The sequence below is a fragment of the Canis lupus genome, chromosome 7, assembly GCF_003254725.2.
Source record: "Canis lupus dingo isolate Sandy chromosome 7, ASM325472v2, whole genome shotgun sequence".
Taxonomy (NCBI): Eukaryota; Metazoa; Chordata; class Mammalia; order Carnivora; family Canidae; genus Canis; species Canis lupus.
In genome coordinates this window covers 11,676,793-11,697,215 of record NC_064249.1, presented here as the reverse complement: position 1 = coordinate 11,697,215, position 20,423 = coordinate 11,676,793, and the positions used below count along the sequence as shown (strand labels likewise).

Genomic DNA, 20,423 nt, shown 5'->3' with positions numbered 1-20,423 from the left:
ATTTAAAAAAGGTTTAAATAAACCCATGGGTGATAAAACCGTAATGAGCTAATAATAGAAGGCTGGGAATGTTGCGGCGACATCCTAAGTTTTTCGAAAATGATTCCACGAATGACACGTACCAGCCTCTCCCGACAGGCTTCCTGCCCGGGGCCGGGTAGCCTACTGATCTGACCACCTCTCCTTCCACTCTGCCAGCCAGGTCGGTCCTAAGATTCGGAATGGGGCTCGGTGACTGGAAAGCATAGGGGCCTGGCACAATAGGACAACTCATTCCTTGCAGGGAGTTTCCTTTATTCCTTACCAATGTCTCTGTCCTAGGGTCTGCCCGTGATGCCCATAAACATATGAACTTAATCCTTAAAAACGAAGAATCTGTGTTTGACTCAAAGATAGGGACGTTTCAAACATCTTCTGTGGCAGCGACTGGGAGATAAAAACTGGTTAACCTCTCCACTGGCGAGGCTACTCAGAGTATGCTAACACAGACCAATTAATTCAAATTTAAGGGGAAATTAAACATCCCAATTATGGAGCACCCATCACAGCCCAAGACATTAAACTCTGAAATTTACTGCAGTTAATGGAGAAACCAGCACACCTTAACAAAAGCTGTGGTTCTGTGAAATACACGGAATAAAACTTAAGGGAAATGTTTTAGCTCCTTCCTAAAAGAGCCAAGTGTTAATCTAAATATCTAATAGTAGGTCTTGGGGGGGAGGGGGTGGGCACGGAGAGGGGTTAGGGCTGCAGGAGGCAGGGGACTTGGGTCAGGGGTCGAGTGGAGATGAAGATCCCATTCAGAGAAAAAGAACCCTTAGACTGACCATGACATGCACAGTGAAGCCTGAAGAATCTTTTCCATACTCGTATTTTCCGCTCTTTTCCGAAAACTGGTAAAGTGTGGCAAAGCGTCGGAAGCAAATAAAGGAGCCACGGAGAGGAGAGGAGTGGCGTGGATGAGAAAGGCACCGTCCCACAGGCGGTATCTAGCAGCTTCCAGTCCCCACCCCATCTACCCCATCTACCGTCGTAAACTGGGAGCAGGCCCTTGGTATCTATTCCAACCGCAAGTTTTGAAAATGTTAGTCCTCGTGGTGGGGAGCCTCAAAGTCACAACCCATCCGGGGAGCGGAAGAGCAGGAAGGCGGCAAGTGGTGGGGGACGGGTTCAGGGGTAGAGTCCCCCCGTTTCTCACTGTAGACTCGGGAGTGATCTGGGCAAAAAAACCGGGACATCTGGAGTTGAGAAGTCGAGGGAAATGGGGGAAGAACCGGGAAGATGAATACATGATCATCAGCCACACAAAAGAACGGAGCGAAAAGAAGCCGGGATTTGGGCCCTGGCGTCTGGCAAGGAGGCCGGCAGCAGGGCTAATGAAGCATTTGTGGTGTGGGACGTGTGCCAGCGCAACAAAGAAGATGTGCTTGGGCTCTGCAGATGTGCCAGGGCCCCCAGAGCAAAATAATGACATAATCACCATCAGTGTCACAGACCAGACTGTACACAAGGTGACAGGGGAGGGGGGGAGGACTCGCCATGGCCCGCGGCGGCGGCTGCCCCGAGGCCTGGGACGCAGGCCCAGCTACCTGCCTCTGCCTCCAGCTGCGTCTTCAGTCCTAAGGTGAGGCTTTGTCCCCACCACCGGTGGCTGGGGCTCAGCTGACCCGAGTTACTCCTGAGGCGGGGGCAGGAATCTGACAAGCCGATGAGAGCTTTAGACTGGCGTGGAAAAGGCTGACTAAAGAGAAGCCAAGGGAGGAAATGGAAATGGAAGGAGTTTGGAGACAAACTCCCTCTGTCTTCTTTCAAGTTCCGTGCTCAAACTTTTCAGGAACCTGGCCCTGGCCATCCCACCTGAGCATCAATACTGATCCCGGATGGCAGCGGTTCATGTTAGAAAGAGAAGGCAGGGAAAAATCTGGGGGATCTTGAGGAGGGGGTGGAGGGGAGTGGGGGGGAGCGGATGGTCCCCCCTCGGCGCGAGGGTGCCAAGCAGCAGGCAGGCCGGGGGAGGCGGCCCCTGCCCATCTGGAACGAGGAGGTCTCGCAGAGGGCCCTGCACCTGCCCGCGGCTCCGGCTCGCTAAGGTGGGTGTGTTAGTACAGCTGTCTGGCTTTTAAGTGACTTTTGTCGGTTTGAAAGTGAAAGTCTGTTTGAGGAGCTGCAAGAACAATAGCCCAGAGCCCGGAAGAAGAGCTCGCAGCACAAAGGACTCCCGACTACACTCGTGTCCCTTTTCATTGCTTCTGATGAAAGATTCATAAGAATAACTTTAATTTTTTATGACCCCCTTTTTTGGTATGACTATATTAGTTGTGTCAACTTCCATGCACAGGTTCTCTTTAAATACCAAAAGGTCTGCGGGGAAAGTTGTTCAAGGAGGCTCCGGGGACAGAATCAGTTCTGGGCACCCTTATGGGTCCCTTCCTGCAGGAGGAGCTGCTCTGAGAGACACAGAGATTTCCTTGAGGTAGGCCGCCCCTCAGCCTCGACGTCACCGTACACACTACAGTGAAGTGATCTTAAACCTTCCTAATGTGCCAGTTCAACCGCTCTTTGGAAGAACAATTATATTTGTTTTTCTTGGCTTCACCCTATTTAACAGGAACAGAAGTATAATCATCATTAATGGTCCTCTCCTCCTTTACTTCTCAAATAGCTGTCTCCGCATCGCATCTTTAGTTTGTGTCTCAGGCGAAAGCAGGGGCTGGGGGGCACACGGATTGCATTGTTTTGTGTCCTGTTACCAAACAGCACTGAAGACTGGCTCCAGGCAATCCCTGAAGGGGATACGGGTATTTTTAAATGACAACGGTCTGGTCTGCGTTGAGGAACCGAAATCCTGTGCGTCACCAAAAAGAACGTTTGCAAAATTCCTTCTCCTGGCAGATTTATGCTGAGATACTTAAGAGAAATGAGTGACTGAGCCCTAAATTTTCTGCCCCACGGCTGAACGAGAACCAAACAATTACAGTGAAATCAAATCCAGGGGCGGGAGGAGGACGAGGAAAATTTGATTTAAAATATTATCTGCCCTGTGAAAAGGGATCACCAACTTTTTGAACGAGCGTCAGGTCGCTAAATGAGTTTGCTTAATCTAGACGAAATAAACAGGCTCCTTTTCAAAAGGCTGTTAGAACTTCTTCAGACATTTAATCCGGGATGGGCCGAGCACAATGATAACATCCCACCGAAAGCTCCAACCACCACCACCAGCGGCTCTCCGCAGAGAACTTGCTCCCTTTCTCCTATTGATAACCCTTTGTGGGGCGAAGAAAAAGAGCAGAGGCAAGGAGAACTGAATGTCAGACAATAGACATCACTCCACACTGTCTCTGAACTTCCCTCATCTCTGAAGGACAATTAATTATGAAGGCCTTAGGGGTAGGTCGAAGCAAGGGAAAACCCACTGCCATCCCAGCACCACGGCTGCCACCTCTGTATTTGCTAAATGGCTTCTCCTGTTGGGGTACAGCCACCCAGAGAGCCAATAGATCATGGGGGGGGGGCGGGGAGGGAGGAAAGCAAAAGATTTTTTTTTTGTGTGTGCGTCTGCCCTTGTATAATTCTATTCTCACTGTGAACTCATCCATACACAAAACACAAGGACAATTTTTTTTTTTTAAAGAGAGAAAAGCCACAGGGTAGGTTGCAGCAGAAACGGCCTCTCAGTGGTGTGTTAAAAAGGATGGTCTTTTCACCAAATCATTTCACAGAGGCAAAACAGACAAACACAAAGAGTTGAGACTTTTTCTCCGACATTAAATGGAGTAACTGATAAGGTCAGACATATGATACCTAAAGACATGAATCTGTGAACTCTTGAAGTCAAAGGGCCTCTCTGTGCTGAGGAACAATCTTTCAAAGGAAATAGATCATAGAACTCCACTGAATCCGCTTTAAACTTTATGAAGCAGGAGGAGAAAAAGCTCTAAGTAGGGAAGCTTGACAGAAGAGCCTTGAACTATTTTCTGAAGGAAAGATGAGACCCTCCCTAGGCTGCCACAAAACATTTTTTTTTTCTAAAGGCTCCTCTGAACTTTGATATGTGCCAAGACACTGCCATTGAAAGCTGTATAATTATGTGCTATAGCCACTGTAGAAAATGCTTTGTTCACCCCAACAAAGGACAATAAGCAAAGTAAAGCGACGTTACACTGTATCTTTTTCTTTAAGAATGTTGAGAAAGGTCATGGAATGCTATAACTAATAAAGCTGTTGAGTAAGGAGGTTTTAAAGCTGATCTTACTGTGCTTGAATGTAACCCAATGACAAAAAAGACACAGGGAGCTAAAAATGCAACGACATTACCAAATAGATGATAAATCAATGGGCCCGCTTCATTATACTGATCAACACCTTGAATCCCAAAAGGACAGTGGTGCAAAAACGAAGCTCCGTGCGTGCGTGCACCATCCTGCCTCTGCTCCCCCCAACACCCCCGCCCCACCCCCGCCCCCAACCCCTCCAGCCCACCTCGAAGCCGGCATCCTTACTGTTCTCTCCCTCACACTTCAGGCCATCATTCTGTACAGGAATATGTTCCCAGACAGCCAGCCATGTGTGTACATATATTTAGAGAACATTCATTTAGTCTCTTAAAAGATCAATTTGGCTTGTCAGTGGCGGGACTGGCAGGGGAAGAAATGGTAAGAGTCTCTTTTCCTCCTCGCCGCCCACCAAGGGTGTGTGTCATGTGATCACTCAAACGGCTCAGCGGCTCGGAGGCCAAAAGACTGCAACAGCAGTAAAAGGTTTTCGCTCATGTGCCAGTTTTCCAAATGATCACTCATATTTAAGTATCTATTTGGAGCGGAGGGAAGCGCTTCCTAAATCCACCTGTCCTCATTTTTCTTTAAAGAGATGACAATGTGAATGAGAGATTTCCAAATGCATTAAATCTTCTAAAACGTGTGTTGTGCGGGAAGCAGGAGGGTTGGGCATAGGGGCAGGCGGGGTGGAGAGAATGTATTCAGCACATGTATTTCAGTGTGTGTGTGTGTGTGTGTGTGTGTGTGTGTGTGTGTGTGCCGGGTGGGGGGGGCGGTGTGATGTGAGGGGTGCTGCTGTTCTTCTTTTCTCTTTCTAAGAGGAGAGTGTGACGACACAGAAGCAGGCCTGCAGAGGTACCCTCCTTGGCCGGTCAGGTGACACCTGGGAAAAAGTTGAACCGTGGGCTCTGTGATGGAGCACCTGCTCGGTGGGATGTCAGTATTTCAGGAAGTGGTTTGGACGAGCCCCATAATCAAGGAACTGAGTTCCCCGTGTTGTTTTTTTCTCAGCCTCCCAGCCTCCCACCTGAGTCTCTTTAGGGACGGCAATGGGGGCTAAGTGCTCTCCCAGGGCACGTGGACCCTCCTGCAGATAAACGGCTACCACTGGCAGGCCTGTGAGGGATGCTGGCTGAGGCCGGTGGGGACAAGAGCCACCCTCTGGTCCTGCAGATTGACAGACAGTCCTCGGCGCCCCCTTGGAAATGGACAGCCATCCTTACCTTCCTTCCTGTCCCGGTTGTGAGGGAAGCAAAAAAGTAATAAAATCCAACTCATCTGCCCCTAAAGTCAGAAGTATCAGTATGATTTAAAAACTGGGAAGGGATCCCAACCCTTCTTTCCCTCCCCATAAAAAAATGTTGGAACCTCTTCAAAGGGAAGTGAGAACGAAGCAGGGAAATATATACCATAACACCTGGAAAGACAAATTTATTGTTGCCAATCTCATTAAACGTGAGAAGTAGGAGAGAGATGCAGCCTGTCATTAAACCCCCCTCTCCTGCACACCTTGGCACACTCACCTTCAGAAGCGAGATGCCCCACCCCGTGTGAGGTGGCCAACTTCCCTTCCTCGGGCAATACCCGGGGGCCCCTCCCCCTTCAGTGTCTTCCACTCCCCTCCCCTGGGTCTTCTCAGGCTCTCACCACACTGGGGCTGAGCGCTGTGCCAAGGATCTTGGCCATTGTGTAAACTGATACAAAAGGCAGAACAAGCCCTCCTGTCACTTCGAAGGTCCTGACTCATAAAGGCCAGGAAATGCAGGGTTCTAGAGGAGGAGAGAGATGCAGGCCACTCCCTCCTCGCTAGTGATAAACCTTCCCCATCTGCTTTATTTTCCGGGAGGCCAGGGGTCAGTAACCACTCTGGCCTTGAAAGCCATGAGCAGCAGGGGCTGGAGGGGGATGGTGCTAGGCAGTGACAGAGGTGCCACCAGCAAGCTTATGACAGAGGCAGAGACAGCAGAAAGCTGAAGAGAGATAAGCAGCTGCAGAGAAAGAAGGAAGAAGAAAGTCATCGAGAAGGAGGGAAAGCCTTGGTTGGCTTCATTCTCCCTCACCCCTCTGTCTGCCTGGCTCTACTGGTTCCCACCAGTTTAGAATCACTTAAAAAAAAAGGTATAAAGCTTTAGGCAAACTAAACTTTTTTCTCATATTAACAACCATATGGTTATTATTGCTCACATTAAATAAGTTAACAACGGGAAGATATTCAGAAGAGTGCCTGGGACATAGCACAGTCAAGAAACGTTAGTTATTTTGTTATCGTTACAAACTGATTGAGAAACTTAAAAATCCCATCAGTAAGCAGTTCTTTTATTTGACTAACTCATACTCAACTGGGTTAATATATTCCTTGAAACTGACTGGATCTTTGGGCATCATGTAGCCATAACTTCAAAGTCTCTCTACCATATTTCGTCTCGGTTTAATGAGAAAAAAAAAAACAAAAACCCAAGGTATACAGTTCTCTACTTTGCCATCCTCTTCACTTGCTCCTGTCAGACTACAGATTCACTTGATCTCAAGAGGAGAAACTTAAATATAAAAGTCAAGCAGTGCACACAGTATCACTTGAGACATTCAGCTGGAGGTGCCAGGTCTACTTGTGGCTCGTGGCCACGACCCACAGTGGTAAAGCTACAACGATAGGACCAGTGGCTTTTTAAGCATCTCACTTAAGCGCTGACCTCCATGCACAAAGGCACAGAAAAGAAGGGATCATCTTATCTGAAGCTTTTGTTAGTAAATGCGCCAAACTGGGAGGCTAAATTAGAAGCTATTTAGTGATCGTCAGTGGCGGCGAGTATGCATATGTGCCTGTGTGCGTACGTGTGAGGGAACAGCACAGAATCCATGTTCCTGCTTTCTTTCTTACCACATTTCTGGAAAGATCCTAGTTTTTACTGAAGAAGGAAAAGACCCAGAATAGACCAAGAACTTGTCTGAAGTCACATGAGAAGTGACAAAACTGCTCCCCGGGCCCCATACTCCTTGCACTGAAGCAGTCTTAAAATAGACACTGCAGATAAAGGAGAGGTGGCCTGGCTGGAAGTGGATATGATTCACAAAGAGAGAAATATCAGATGTTAATCATATTAAAGGAGGATTTAGATGATGCTAAATGGAGCAGCTTGTTGGGTACCTCTTGATGCCAGCCGCCCCTGCTTGTGTCATTTCGGCCCTTATGCTGTGAGCAGGGGATTAAATTCCAACCAGGTAAGGTTTAAAAACCCTAAAAATCCTAATGTGCACCGTAAGGATTTGTCCTCTCGAGTATATTACACAGCAAAAACGCAGAACTCATCTCATGAATCTTGGACAATTCTTTTAGGAAGCTTGACTCATGCTGCCAAACAAATATTTGCCATAATCAGCTGTAAAGAGCTCACTAGCACACAGTTGAACTCTCTTTGGGTAAAGTTGAGAGCAACAGACTTCTCAGAAAGGGAGAGGAAAAGAAATCGAAGTCTTCATAAGATTTCTTTAAAATGTTTAGCCATAATCCTATTCATCAGCTTTAGAAGAAATTCTGCTAGAGAGTAGTCAGGAGAAGAAACCAGAGCTCTCCTACAACAGACTTTAAACACAGAGACTTTGTAATGGTGAAGAAATCCAAGGAGGATCCCCACATTTAATGTGTTCAGCCAAAGAAAAACTTGGTTCATAACACTTTTAGCAAGAAAAACATATTAGTCTTGGAAAACAAAGATAAATTGGCTTGCAGTGCAACTGTTCAAACTTTCAAGGGAAAACCATGACTTCGCCACAGCTAAGCTCCCACCTTCAGGGCCTGATAAGCCACCATCCCTGATCTGCACTGCCAAAAACCTTGTGAGAAGGGCCCCAAGAGGAATGGGCAGACAGGGCGGTGGGAGGGCAGGTCCTTTTATTGACAAGTCTAGACCAAGATGCCTTTCTCTTTCTTTGAAGCTGCCAATTTCCTGGGTGTTTCTGGGTGCCTATCTACGTGAGGAAAGCAAGAATATTAATGTAAGGTCCCCCTGTACGAGGAGATATAAGAGAAGAAAATTCTTATCCTCAAGATACCCAAGAAAAGGACCAACTGTGTCAAGTCATCCATAGCCTATCTACAGTCACCAGCGGGGGTTCAGCCCGCAGAACCCTTGCCACGTTCCCACCTCTAACTATTGTTGCCTCAGCCAGCAGGGCTCAGCAAAATGCTTTTGTGAGGACTAGGAGATTCGCTAGTGTTGTCTCATAGAGAGTCATCACGTTGCAATGAAAAATGTTTGCTGAGGCACCACATTAGCCAGTAAAGAAACGCCTTACTCATAGCCACACATCTTTCATTGTTGTGTGGCTATTGCTTTCTGGGAATCGTCTACAACGCTTCGTGTGTATCTAGAATATGCATGTTGTAGATACGTGTGTGTGTGTGTGTGTGTGTGTGTGGATAAAAAGCAGCATGCCTGTGAAGTTACACATATGCGAGATACACACACTAGACTGTCCCCACCAGAGAACAAAAACAGAAACAAAACCATAAAAAGATGTTGATGGCTCTCTTATAAGACGTACTTAGTATAATTCTCATACCATTTCTTCCATAAAGGAAAAAAAATGCTGATTAAAGTAGAAACCACAGAATCACTTCCCCATCAACCTTTCTAGACTTTTTTTAGAAAACAACTTTTGCGGCTATCAGTGCACACAGCATATGTCAGCTCAATCGACATGCCAGGACATAAGTAGCAAAAAGGCCTATGAAAGTGGAGACCTCTTCTCTGGAAAGGGAGTCACTGTGAGTGGGTCCCTTGCTGCAATTTCCTGCGAATTCTCCAGTTCCCTTTGCTATGGCCAATGGGTCTTCATACAGCAGAGCTGGGGAAAGGGAAAGGATGGAGAGGCAGGTCAGCTCCCCGTGACTCTGATGGGAACCAGACTGGGGGCTCCTCATTGCTACTCTACCTCTTATCCTATTGGGGGATGCTTGTGTGAGATAACAAGACTACAACTGATTTGGGGGACACTGCTAAAGAAAATAAATTTTTCAAAAAAAAAAAAAGAAAAAAAGAAAAGAAAAGGGAGATGACCAAACAATAAAGATGAGTTCCTACCTCAAAGTCATTTGCTTTATTGTAGTGCATGTTCAGAGCCCTGTACAGCTCACAGTCTCTGGTTATAGACAGCTCTTCGGTACTGGTGACTCCATCGTTGATGGCTTGACGCGCATACTTCTCCATCTGAATGTAGTAAAACTCACGGAAATTGCTAAACCACTTGATGAGCTGAGAGGTAATGCATCTGTTGAACTGTCAAATTTAAATGTTGGAAAGGATAAGAACATTGCCATTTTCTTCATTCATTCTTTAAGCATTTGATGTATTTTTAAAGTTCTCCTCTCCTTCTTCCTTAGGTATGTTTTTGATTCCACCAAAATGGTGGCAAGAGGGCTGGTGAAAGCAGTAATACAGTTATAAGAGATTGTAAAACCCATCAACAATGGAAATCCCTTCCCAACCCTTTGCATTTCAAATGGAAAACTCATGTTCTAAATCTGATTTTCCTTAAGAAGCTGAACATCTTATTTTAAACACTGCTGGAGCAAACAGTATTTGTAAACTTCTTAATGGCAATTCATTCAAGCCACAGAACCCTGGGAAGAGTTGTTACTTTCAAGTGCAGACTTCCCCCTGCTTTTCAAAAGTTCATGTTCTGCTACTTTGCTTTTACGAAAAGACCTACGTTGGTACCTGGTTTCCCTAACCGAAAGAAATCCAAAAAAGGATTTCTGCTTTTCAGAAAAGAAGCACCAAGGGAAAATTGTGTTCAGCGCCCATTTTGCAGCGAGCCATGAGGGAGGTGGCAGGCACCCCGAGCAGCAAGAGGGGCCCCACCAAGCTCCTCCCCAGAAAGCAGGCTCAGCATCTCAGCATCATGCTGCCATGGCTTTGCACTGTGTCTGTGAGCATCTGTGCTTTATCTTGATTTATTTTGTGCATCTGTTATCGAGATGTGTCCTAGGGTATCCGAAAAGTCTAAAGAGAGGTTATTTTTTGGGGTCTGGGAATGCTCTAAACATTTTTTCCATATAAATTGACGGTAATTGCTTCTTTGCTTTCTGCCATTTTGGCTTATGGAGGGTTTCCTAGGAACGCTCTACTTTTGGATAGCGGGGGAAACCTGCACCAGAGATGGTGAGCCATGTGACTTCACCACTAGCATGATTTCTTTTTTTAAATGAGAATTTGTGTCATCACATGACAGCCTTGTACAATGCTGGAAAACAGCTTTTGCACCAAAGGGGAGGAATCTGGCACTTGCTTATTTTTTGGTGATGGGTGATCCCCATGGCCATCCAGCTGTGACTCCACTTTATTTTTGCACACGGTACTCACATCTGTCCAGCCAGACGGCCGCACCTGTTTGTACACTTCCTACAGCCAGCATTAGGTAAGGCCCACGCCCCTTTCTGTTGGAGTCTATGCTGTTTGGAAGGTGTGGTTAAGACGTAGTACACAGACAGCATAGACAGAAACTTTATTACATTTTTTTTTAAATGCCAAGTTACCATAACATGATTAGGCTTTAAAACTTTGTTTACCAAGGTTTCCTGATGACCTTTTAAATGAAGATGTCTTCCTGGACTCACTGCAAATGATACCATTCTTATTGACAGTCCTCTGTTCACGGTAAAGGACAGATGCATCTCAACTTGCCAAGTCAAAACCAATAAATCCATAGCTTTATATCAGGCGGGCTGACAGACAACCCCCTGCCTTTTGTCATCACAGGCATTCCCTTCCCTGGGCCCCCAGAAAAAAGATGTACATTCATCAAAAATCAACAAAGACCACTTATCAAACATTGGCCATGAGAACATCCAGACTCCCAACAAGATGACAGCTAAAGTGTGTATTGGGGCTGTAATTACTACACAGAAAGTTGTTTCTATACTAGCAAAGATAATAAATGAATGAAAATTTATGACAGAGAATGGACGTAACAAGGAAACAGAAGCAGGGAGGCTGGTGTTTCTCCCAAAAGGCCAACTTGCATCATAATTGCCATGGAGTTGCAAGGGCCCTTACAGATAATTGACCAGAAAATGATTAAGTCATCAGCAAATCGCTTCTGCTTGCAAGAGTTCAAACATGTACTTAACCTATCCAAGAATTATATTTTCACTCTGTGTGTCTGCTCTGTCTCTATTCAGCCTTGCGGGGAACCCGATTAAAAAGACAACTGAAGGACCCCCGTTATCTGATCTTCTGGTTGCCGATTTCAATAGAACTTAAACCCATTACGATTTGCTGAACTTGGAGTTCTTTCCATTTTATCTCAGCAGTAAAATACACTGTCCAAATTTCCAGACACTGAGATAAGGACTACAGGCCCCCGTGACGGCTTACTGTTCCTTTTTAATTCTTTTAGAATAAGAAACAAAACATTACAAAATGATAGCAGGCTGTGCAGTGGGGAATGAAAATTGCTTTGACATGGAGATTAGGCTTCTGCATTGTTACAAGACATTGTCTCCTATGGACAAGAGTACTGTAGAGGAAAAAAATAGAAGGGTATTTTTTTTTTTTTTTCTAGAATGGTCATGAATGACCTAATGGGGGAGGACAAAAACGTAAGTGCACTTGCCATTATTTAGGAATGAGACATAAAGGGAGATTTAAAGCTTATTGTTACAGAATGGAAATACCAGAGAGAAAGAATGGGCAAAAACAACAGACTCCCCCGACATAAGACAAGTGAAATGACCAGCACAACAGCTTGGAGAACAGGGTTTCCCTCCACCAGAAGTGCACTGAAATTTGTTCTGTTTTTAGTTGCTGGCAAAAAAAGCAAAGGCCACCCCTCCCACCCCCCACCGCCTCTTTTCCAGATATTCACGCTGCGGGAGAAAAAGTGTTAAACTTTAAAGAGTTAATTCCCCCCCCCCCCCTTTCTGTAGTGGCTTACAAGAAAAGGATCAATTGTTCTATCAAGGAAAGCTCTGTAGTGTGTTAATGTGTTACTGCAAAAACTAATCGCTACAATAAAGAGGCTGTGTTTCCACAGTGTGTGAGTCTCTCTGACTTTGATTAATGCTTCCCACGGGACATCTCAGCCTCAATATGGGCTGAAGAAACTTCCTAAATATTCAATGAGCATGGTCAAAAGATGTATAAAACAAATCAATCTGACACCTTAATCTGGCTAGGCAGCAGTTGACTCAAGGGGTGGAGGGAATGAGATACATCATTTAACACTGCCGGCTTGAAAAGCTGTGAGCGTCTGTTCTTCAAAGCTAAAATGACACTGAATCTGTTGTACTTAGTGGTCTAAGAGTTATTAGTTGATACATTAAAATCAGCACCCAGTAGTGCACAGGAAGATGGTGGGGCCCATTGATCCTTGGCATGTCTCACACATTTGCCCCCTTGCTCTTCTCAAAGGATTTTGAAGCTCTGATGAGCTGAGCTTTTTGTCTGGCTAAATGTCGCAGGGAGGGGATGGAGTTGGACTCTGTGAGAACATGGAACTTTGTTTAGATTCTTACTCTAGGAATTAGACCAAGTCAGCCCTGGTTTCATCCTTCATAGAGATCATTCGCTGGAGAGCTCACACCAAGCCAGTGTCTGACGTGTACGAGGTTTTCTCCCACCTCTCTCTTTCCAGAGTAATTTAAAAGCATTCACCTCTTGCTCAAACAGAAGTCACTTGTGGAGAGGGAAGCGCTCTATCCCTCCCTAAGGAAAAATGCAAGGCAGGGTGTATCACCCTGGCTGGGCTCACCTTCTGGGGTGGATCAGAGGATTCACTTGGTCTAGTACCATCTTCTAACTGTGTCTCTGATGACACCTAGGCTACATTTTACTCACGAAACAAAATATTTTCCACTTGTGTTGTTTCTCTCTCTCTCTCCCTCTTTTTCTTTTACTTGCAAAACTAACTTCTGATCCCCATTTGAAATGAAATGACTTTTATGACGTGGAAAGGTACATTTTGTTAGGATTAGGGATTTTCACTTAAATGAATGCAGCCACAATCCAGTATAGGCCTGTGTCATTGTGACAAGTCTTACTTGGCCCACAGACACATGAACATATCTTTCTCAAGACAGGTGATGCAGGCTGTCACTTCTGATAAACTCCTAAGGTCCTTCCTCTAGTTTCCAGGGATCTCTTAATTTTGTAGTGGTTATCTTGAATCTACAGTGAAATTAAATTTTGGATTGCCTATTCATATATAGAAAAACATCTAGTTATTTCCATCTTGCAAATTGGTATCCACCTTTACATATCTCTACTTAGAAATAGATATGTATGTGTTTATATATCTACACCCATTATATCTATGTGTACAACATTATAACATAGGCATAAATATACATGTGTATGAGCATATGCATCGTCAGCATTCAAATTCTGGATTTTCCTTAATATTAAAAAGTCCAAGAATGCTCTACCATTGTTTTCTACAAAGTTTCTGGAACACGGTGCCCGGACTATCCTTCCCTTTTCTATGCATGCCTTTCCAATCTCATCAGCATAAGCTTAGGGAATACAAATTCATTTATTACTAGCCAAAGAAAAAACATAATTAGCAAAGTTAAAAATGTATAATTCATTCCAAAAATAAAAGAGAAATGACCTTCGGTGATTTTCCGCTATGCATTATATGCCCTACTGTTTCCCCTCCATTAGAGTGGATAATTGGGAATTAACCAGACTCACGTATACTTTAACAGCCTCCTCTCTCAGTATGGATAGAGAATGGAAAGAATCTATAATCTGAATATTAGTGCTTTTTTTTTAAATAAAATATTCACCCTGGTATTTAATTGTTGTTTACATAGTGATTATTTGCAAAGCTGAATTACTAGATGTATTCTAAACGAATAGGAACAATTTCTTATAAGTTTACACTGCAGTGCATTTATAAAGATTACAGATTAACTACTACAGATTAACAATCTCCCCTACTCTGGCCTCCCCCCCACCCAACAAATGTTTCTAATATTTACATCTACAGTTGGACAGTGTTGCTGGCTCAGAATGGCTGCTGCTTTCTATCCTCCCAAGTGGCTGCATTTCAATGGTAGGTGAGAGACCCCTGTGTATGAGGTCTGTAAAGCTCTTTGGCCTCCTTCTGATGAAAAGCACTATCTAAATAACATAAGGTATTCTCATTATTATATCACAACACTGCAGATCATTGCCCTAAAGAGGAGTGGAGGAGGTAACATGGGCACCTAGACGCGCGCGCGCACACACACACGTGCACGGTAACACTTTCTCCCTCTCCTCCACGTTCTCCCCTTCTTCCTGGAACTAGAGTGTTGAAAGGAACCCCCACCCTAACCCCAACCCCAAAAGAACGAGGCTCCAGAAGCTGTCCAGTCTTCCACCAGTTGACAAATTCCTTCCCTGGTGTCTGTTTCAGATGGTCTCCCCACAAAGTCCAACCCCTTTTCCTGGCCTATACTGTGTCACTCGGCCTTTTCTGCACTTTAATGATTCTCAACCAGCCGTTCAAATTACTGCCTCTCTGTGCCTTCCCATCCTGCCCCGTATGTTGGCCCTAAGTGGGGAGAAAACATGCCTTCCACTTAAGGAGCTCAGCCAGGGAAGGAGAAAGATAAAAGGCTGAAGTTGATACACAATTCAAAAGCAAACAGGAGGGAAAACAGAACTTTTCTTATAAGGCCAAATAAAACATCAGTGAAGGAAACTAAAATGAGTTGGCCTGCAAAAGGGGGCCAATATAGCAACTGGCCATTGGGCACGGCATGGAGGGAGCGCTGGAGCAACAAGCATGTTTTGGCAGCTCCCGAGTTCTCCGTGGCAGAAATAAGAACTTGTACATATGGGGGTGGGCAGCAGGGGGTGGGGGGGAAAGCACCCAAGCCTAATAAACTAATCTCAGCTAATGTAATGTTTATCAAGTTCCTCGGATAATGATACCATGCATGTGATTATCATCATCAAAACCCAATCTATGTTTTAAAAAGTTGCAGATGATTAACACAACATCAAGTTGTTGCAAACAATCACTTAAAACCCACACACAGACACAGACGTGCGCACACACATCCACACACACACAGAACCAGGAGGTCCCCATATTCTGTAGAATGAGGGAGGCTGCAGCTGTAGGCCGACAGCTTTCATATCCTCATTTGAATAATGTGTCCTGAATCTGTCACTTTATTCATTCTCCTTATGCTCAGTGTACTCTACATCAACAACAAATTAAGTTGTAAATAAGAGACAATCATCACTTTTGTTTTTAAGCAGCTACTGCATAGAGAATTTCAATGTACGCGCCTTTCGACAGGGGGAAAAAGAGGTGCTAGAGTTTGCTTTCATAAGCACAAATATGGGGAAACCAACAGAAACCAAAACAGAAACAATTTACTGTTGCTGAGGGGAGGGGAAAAAAAAAACCCATTCTCTAGAGCACACCCCTCCGGGGTCGGCTGAAATTTCTTCCAAGAAGTTACTAAGACATATAAAGACAGAGGCTAGGACTGCTGGCTCACACTGGAAATGCACGTGACTTGGTACCAGCCTTCTGGTCTTAGGGGGCATCTTTGCCTGGCACGGCTTTAAACAAAAAGATTGAGCGCATTAAATCAATTAGAACACAGGTGTATCAATGGATTGATTTTACACTCATGTCCACTAACTTCCAAGAGTTCAAATCACTACCACGTGCAAAGAAATTGAAAAATCACAAAAGAAAGATGTCCTTACCTTCACATCGGAGAAGTAGGTCTTCAGCATATTTGAGCTGGGATAACGGGTATAAAAGAACATGAGCTTTGCTTTTTTCAAGTGATTGGGTGACAATCCTTCCTGCATGTAGGAGGCATTTGGTTAAGGAAAAAAATTTCTTTAAACACAAATATCCACCACCCACCACTCCCCCAAAGAATCTGGAGGCCCATCAAGCAGCCCGGGGAATTGTGGAAGGTAAATGGCACACTGGCCACAGAATCCATCACTACCTTGCTGCCGCTTGCTCAAAATGACCATTGCTTGTCAGAATTTGCCAAGAGTGATGGTGAGGATGTACAATGTGGTCGCAGAATCTTGGCTACTCCGTGGTGAGGATGGCAAAGCATTCCCCCCGTTTGAGATCCTGATGTTACCTATACGTTCACTTGTTGCTAAGGAGACAAATGCACCCAACACGTATCATACAACTCTTATCGTAAGAGTTATTTTTCTTCTTCGCAATTACAGTTCTGTTTGTTCTTCTCTCCACACTCTGCAGTTTACATCAAATTATTATCCTAATGTGCGGGAAAATATAAAATGCATTATTTTGAACACTGTTAGCCAAGCTTCATAGTTTACCTTTTAGCGCTAATCTAATGGAGCATCTTGACTCACTTTCTTCCTATTTTATTATTATATCCTTTTAATTGTTTCCTTTTAAATAATAGCTAAAAGTTAGGAGGGGTAGTTTTGGCACAGAGAGCGCAGGGAGGGGGTGTCGCTTTTGTTAAAGCAACGATCCAAAACCAAATACAATTTGCCTCTCCTGGATTTATAGTTAACTCCTTTGAGAGTGGCACAGTAGTTGGGGCTAACAAATCAATAAATGTGGGTTAGCAGATCAATAAATGGCCACTTACCCAAAATAAGAAGGCCTATTTATCTGGAAACATCATTACCTTTTAGATCTGTAAACAGCAGCAACTAAAACAGTTCCCAAGAGAATGTGAGGCTCACCATAACAATCCAGGCTTCCTGATTCTCCCCCAGATTCTTGGCACTCCTCAGCAGACTCAGAGCTGGGATGGCTCTGGTCACATCTGTGCTACAGCCTGGCCCTGCCATTTCCGCAGCAAATTAATGGCTTTATAATTTATCAGAAATGAAGATGCACGTGGAGAAAATCAATGTGGTCCCCCACAAGGTCAATTAAGGGTCCTTCCTAGAAGCTTCTCTAAGGATTTTCTCTTAAAAGAGAGTATGAGAAAAATAAGGAAGAAAAGAAAATCTGCACTTGTGTGTGTGTGCGCGTGTGCACACACATGCGTGCACACGCACACACACATTTTACCACGCAACAAAAATGCCACACCTGGCGAAAAAAGGTCAAACAAATACACGCATTTTAGGAAAAGTCAACGTTTCTAAATGACCTCCATCAAGAGCAGCGTGACCAATCTTAGGAAGAGCGAGAACCAGGAAGTTAGTAGAGAAGCGTAATCAAATTAATACTGATAAGCTCTTGACTACTTACAGCAGGGTGTTTAACCAAATATTCTGCTGAGGATTTGATCAATTAGCATTCCCTTTAACATCGTGCAATGTTTAAAAGATCACCTTGGTTTGTAATTAGAAAAATTAAACCTTGTGCCTCCCCCAGACCCCCTCCCACACCCCCACCACGGAGAATACACACTGAAGGAAGAAATTTCGATTTTCTATCTGTAAGCCAAAGCAGCTTAACTGAACTTGTGTTTTTGTTTCAGATCCTTAATGATCACAAAGACGATAATTTATGACTGACATACTTCTTGTGCCAAGGAAAGAGCTGAAAGGCCCTCCAGTAACCTCCATTAGACTGGTAGAGAAGACTAAAGGAGCCCGGCACACTTCAGGACCATCTGTCCAAATGGGTAAGTGAAATAATAGTGGCAAGCTGTCTCGTCTTGCCTCGTGATAAGAGTTTTCAGGCAAGTCTAAACTTCAGCAGACGTTCTCAGATCTGGGTTCTAATCTTTTCTTCAGATGCCCAGATTAAAAAACAACCTTGCACACTGAATTATTATCAGGGGAAAATACCAAATTGTCAAAAATGTGGTCTCCTACAAAACACCTTGTTTTGCTGTGGTTCTCAGAGATACAGCTACCAGAACTTCCTGATGCTTTCAATATGCTTAACATTATGCTTCGATGTTTTAGTTCTTTTTATTTAAAAAACAAAAACAAAAACAAACTCTCCATCTTATTTTGATCAGGATTTGGAGGCTTTTTTACTTCATGAAAAAAATTATTCTAATTCCAGTGTCTCAAGTCCGTTTTGCTTTAAAATGTTTCCTGTTGGTAATACTTAGAATTGATCAGTTGAAACGGAACACAGAATAAATCTCTATCTCCTGCTCATCGTGTAATTAAGATAAAATTCCCATAAAATATATGTTTCTAATAAACTATTAAAAATAGCTAATGAAACATTTAAAAGCCAACAGTTAGATAATCCTTTTTTTTCCTCCTCAAAATAAATCTGAACTGACCAATTGGTTAATTTCCCTTTTAAGTGCTTGTGCTGAAAAGCAACTGTTCTTCCAAGAAAGCACTAGCTGTTTCCAGGATACTTACACACGCACAATGACTCATGATGGAATAGATTCAGTAAACATACAGCTGTACTGAACACGAGCTAAGCTCCATTCAAGGCCAGGAAAGAAAATGAGCACAAATAAATATTAAGGAGGTAAGGGGGGGTGGGGCGAGGGGGATGGAACGCAAACAAGATCTGTCCCGGCAGCTCATGTGGCTTTGCCTCAATTCTCTTAGCCATAGCTTTGTGAAGACAGATGACATTCAATTCTATGTGTAATGCAAAATAGACAATAACTACTGAAACTTGAGACAGCTGCCAGGTGTAAAAAAAAAAAAAAAAAAAGAAAGAAGAAGAAAAAGGGAAAAAAAGAAAAGATGATAAATCCATAAATTAATGAAAGACATCTGCTCAGGAATATAAAAGATCAGAGAAGTAGGGTACTGCAGCTGAACCTGAAGCGGTGTTCAAACAACCTGAGAATCTGAGTGTTGTCTGTTTACCCAGCACAATATAACCTTACCTACACAGCAGTGGCAGGGGAGGAGCAGAGGTGGCAAAAAGGCAAATGCAAGAACACATTGTGAGGCCTGGAGGAAGGGAATTCTTTTTTCTTTTTCTTTCTTTTTCTTTTTTCTTTTCCCTCCAATTGAACTCCAAATTGTGGCTAGAGATTTTACCAGCTGCAGTTCCAACCAAATTGGATTGGGGCTCCTTACTCACATTTTCTAAAAGGCTTTGAAACCCAAAGAATTTTCGCGGCCTCCTTAGGCTCTGATTTGCTGTTTCTGAGAGGATTTCTCTCCCTCAAATGGGGAGAAAAGGTCTAGACTGTCTCATTTCATGAAGGTGCTAAAGCCAGTTGTTACTCCAGTAAGAAGTTGAACGCGTAAGATGTGTCACTTATAGAAAATAAAAAGAATTCGCTTAGTAATTTTTTTTTGTGGGCGGGGTAGGAACCAAGAGTCTCTCGGTCTTTAATATAAATGTTTTCCCCGTAGCTCTTACAACTAATACAATTAATATGGCCCCATAAGGCTTCTAAAAATGTCTATGGACTATTTCACATATCAGAAATTCATTTTTAATCCATATGTTCCCGTTGGATTTTAGTTTCAAATTACCAAACAATTTTCCTTTCTAAACTTGTGTTTTCAGCGTTTCCCCTAAAAGTCAGGTAGGGAATATTGGCTATCACAGGAAACTGAGCTCAGTTTCCTTACCTGCACATCTTAATGGCTCATAATACTACTCTTGCGCTTTAACTGGGTGCATGCAAATGTCTGAGGCCCAAACAAGGCTATTTTTCTTGAGATGCAAAGAGGATGAATGACAAGGAACATCATGAAGAAAAACAATTGGCTGGCTGTTTCTTTTGGAATTTGAATAAAACTTAATATTTGATTAAATAGATTCATTTGCAAAGATACTATATATATATATATATATCCAAGATGTGAGTTCTTGGAGCAGGTGCACTGACATTGCTTCCAAACATGCACACACTCACTACTTCCTATTAGAAAGGATAACGAGGTAGCGCTTTTATATAGATTATATATGCCTAATGTGCTGAATTTAGAATGGATTTATCTGATAAGCTGGTATTCTTAATAGTTCTTATCTTGGCTACTTTGTTCAAAGAAGCGGATGATGCCCTTTGAAGCGGGAAAGAATCATTCCTTAAGAAATTATTCATTACTATTTGGAAAGCCATGACTACAAAGTAAAACATAATGATCATCATAGAGGTATGATTTCATCCCATTTCTACTCAGGTCTATTGAATTTTTTCCTAGGAATAACTGTGCTTCAGGGCTCAAAGATGGCCCTTACACACCTAAAACTGAAGTAGACACCACTCCCCAGGATTCCCAGAGCATTCTTTAA

At 43.6% G+C, this 20,423-nt stretch overlaps 1 protein-coding gene across 8 annotated transcripts in view; it reads right to left on the bottom strand.

Annotated features, from left to right (window-relative positions):
• Window positions 1-20,423, bottom strand: part of PROX1 (prospero homeobox 1) — a 53,304-nt gene that overhangs the window by 19,885 nt on the left and 12,996 nt on the right. For 7 of the 8 annotated variants that reach the window (XM_035718799.2, XM_025429911.3, XM_035718801.2 and 4 more), the window contains 2 exons: window positions 15,989-16,096; window positions 9,356-9,550 (listed from right to left, as the gene is read on the bottom strand). In XM_035718799.2, the coding sequence (XP_035574692.1) occupies window positions 9,356-9,550; window positions 15,989-16,096 (303 nt within the window). Of the gene's footprint in view, window positions 1-8,097; window positions 9,120-9,355; window positions 9,551-15,988; window positions 16,097-20,423 lie in introns of those variants that run through there. The other variant, XM_025429917.3, reaches the window with a different exon arrangement.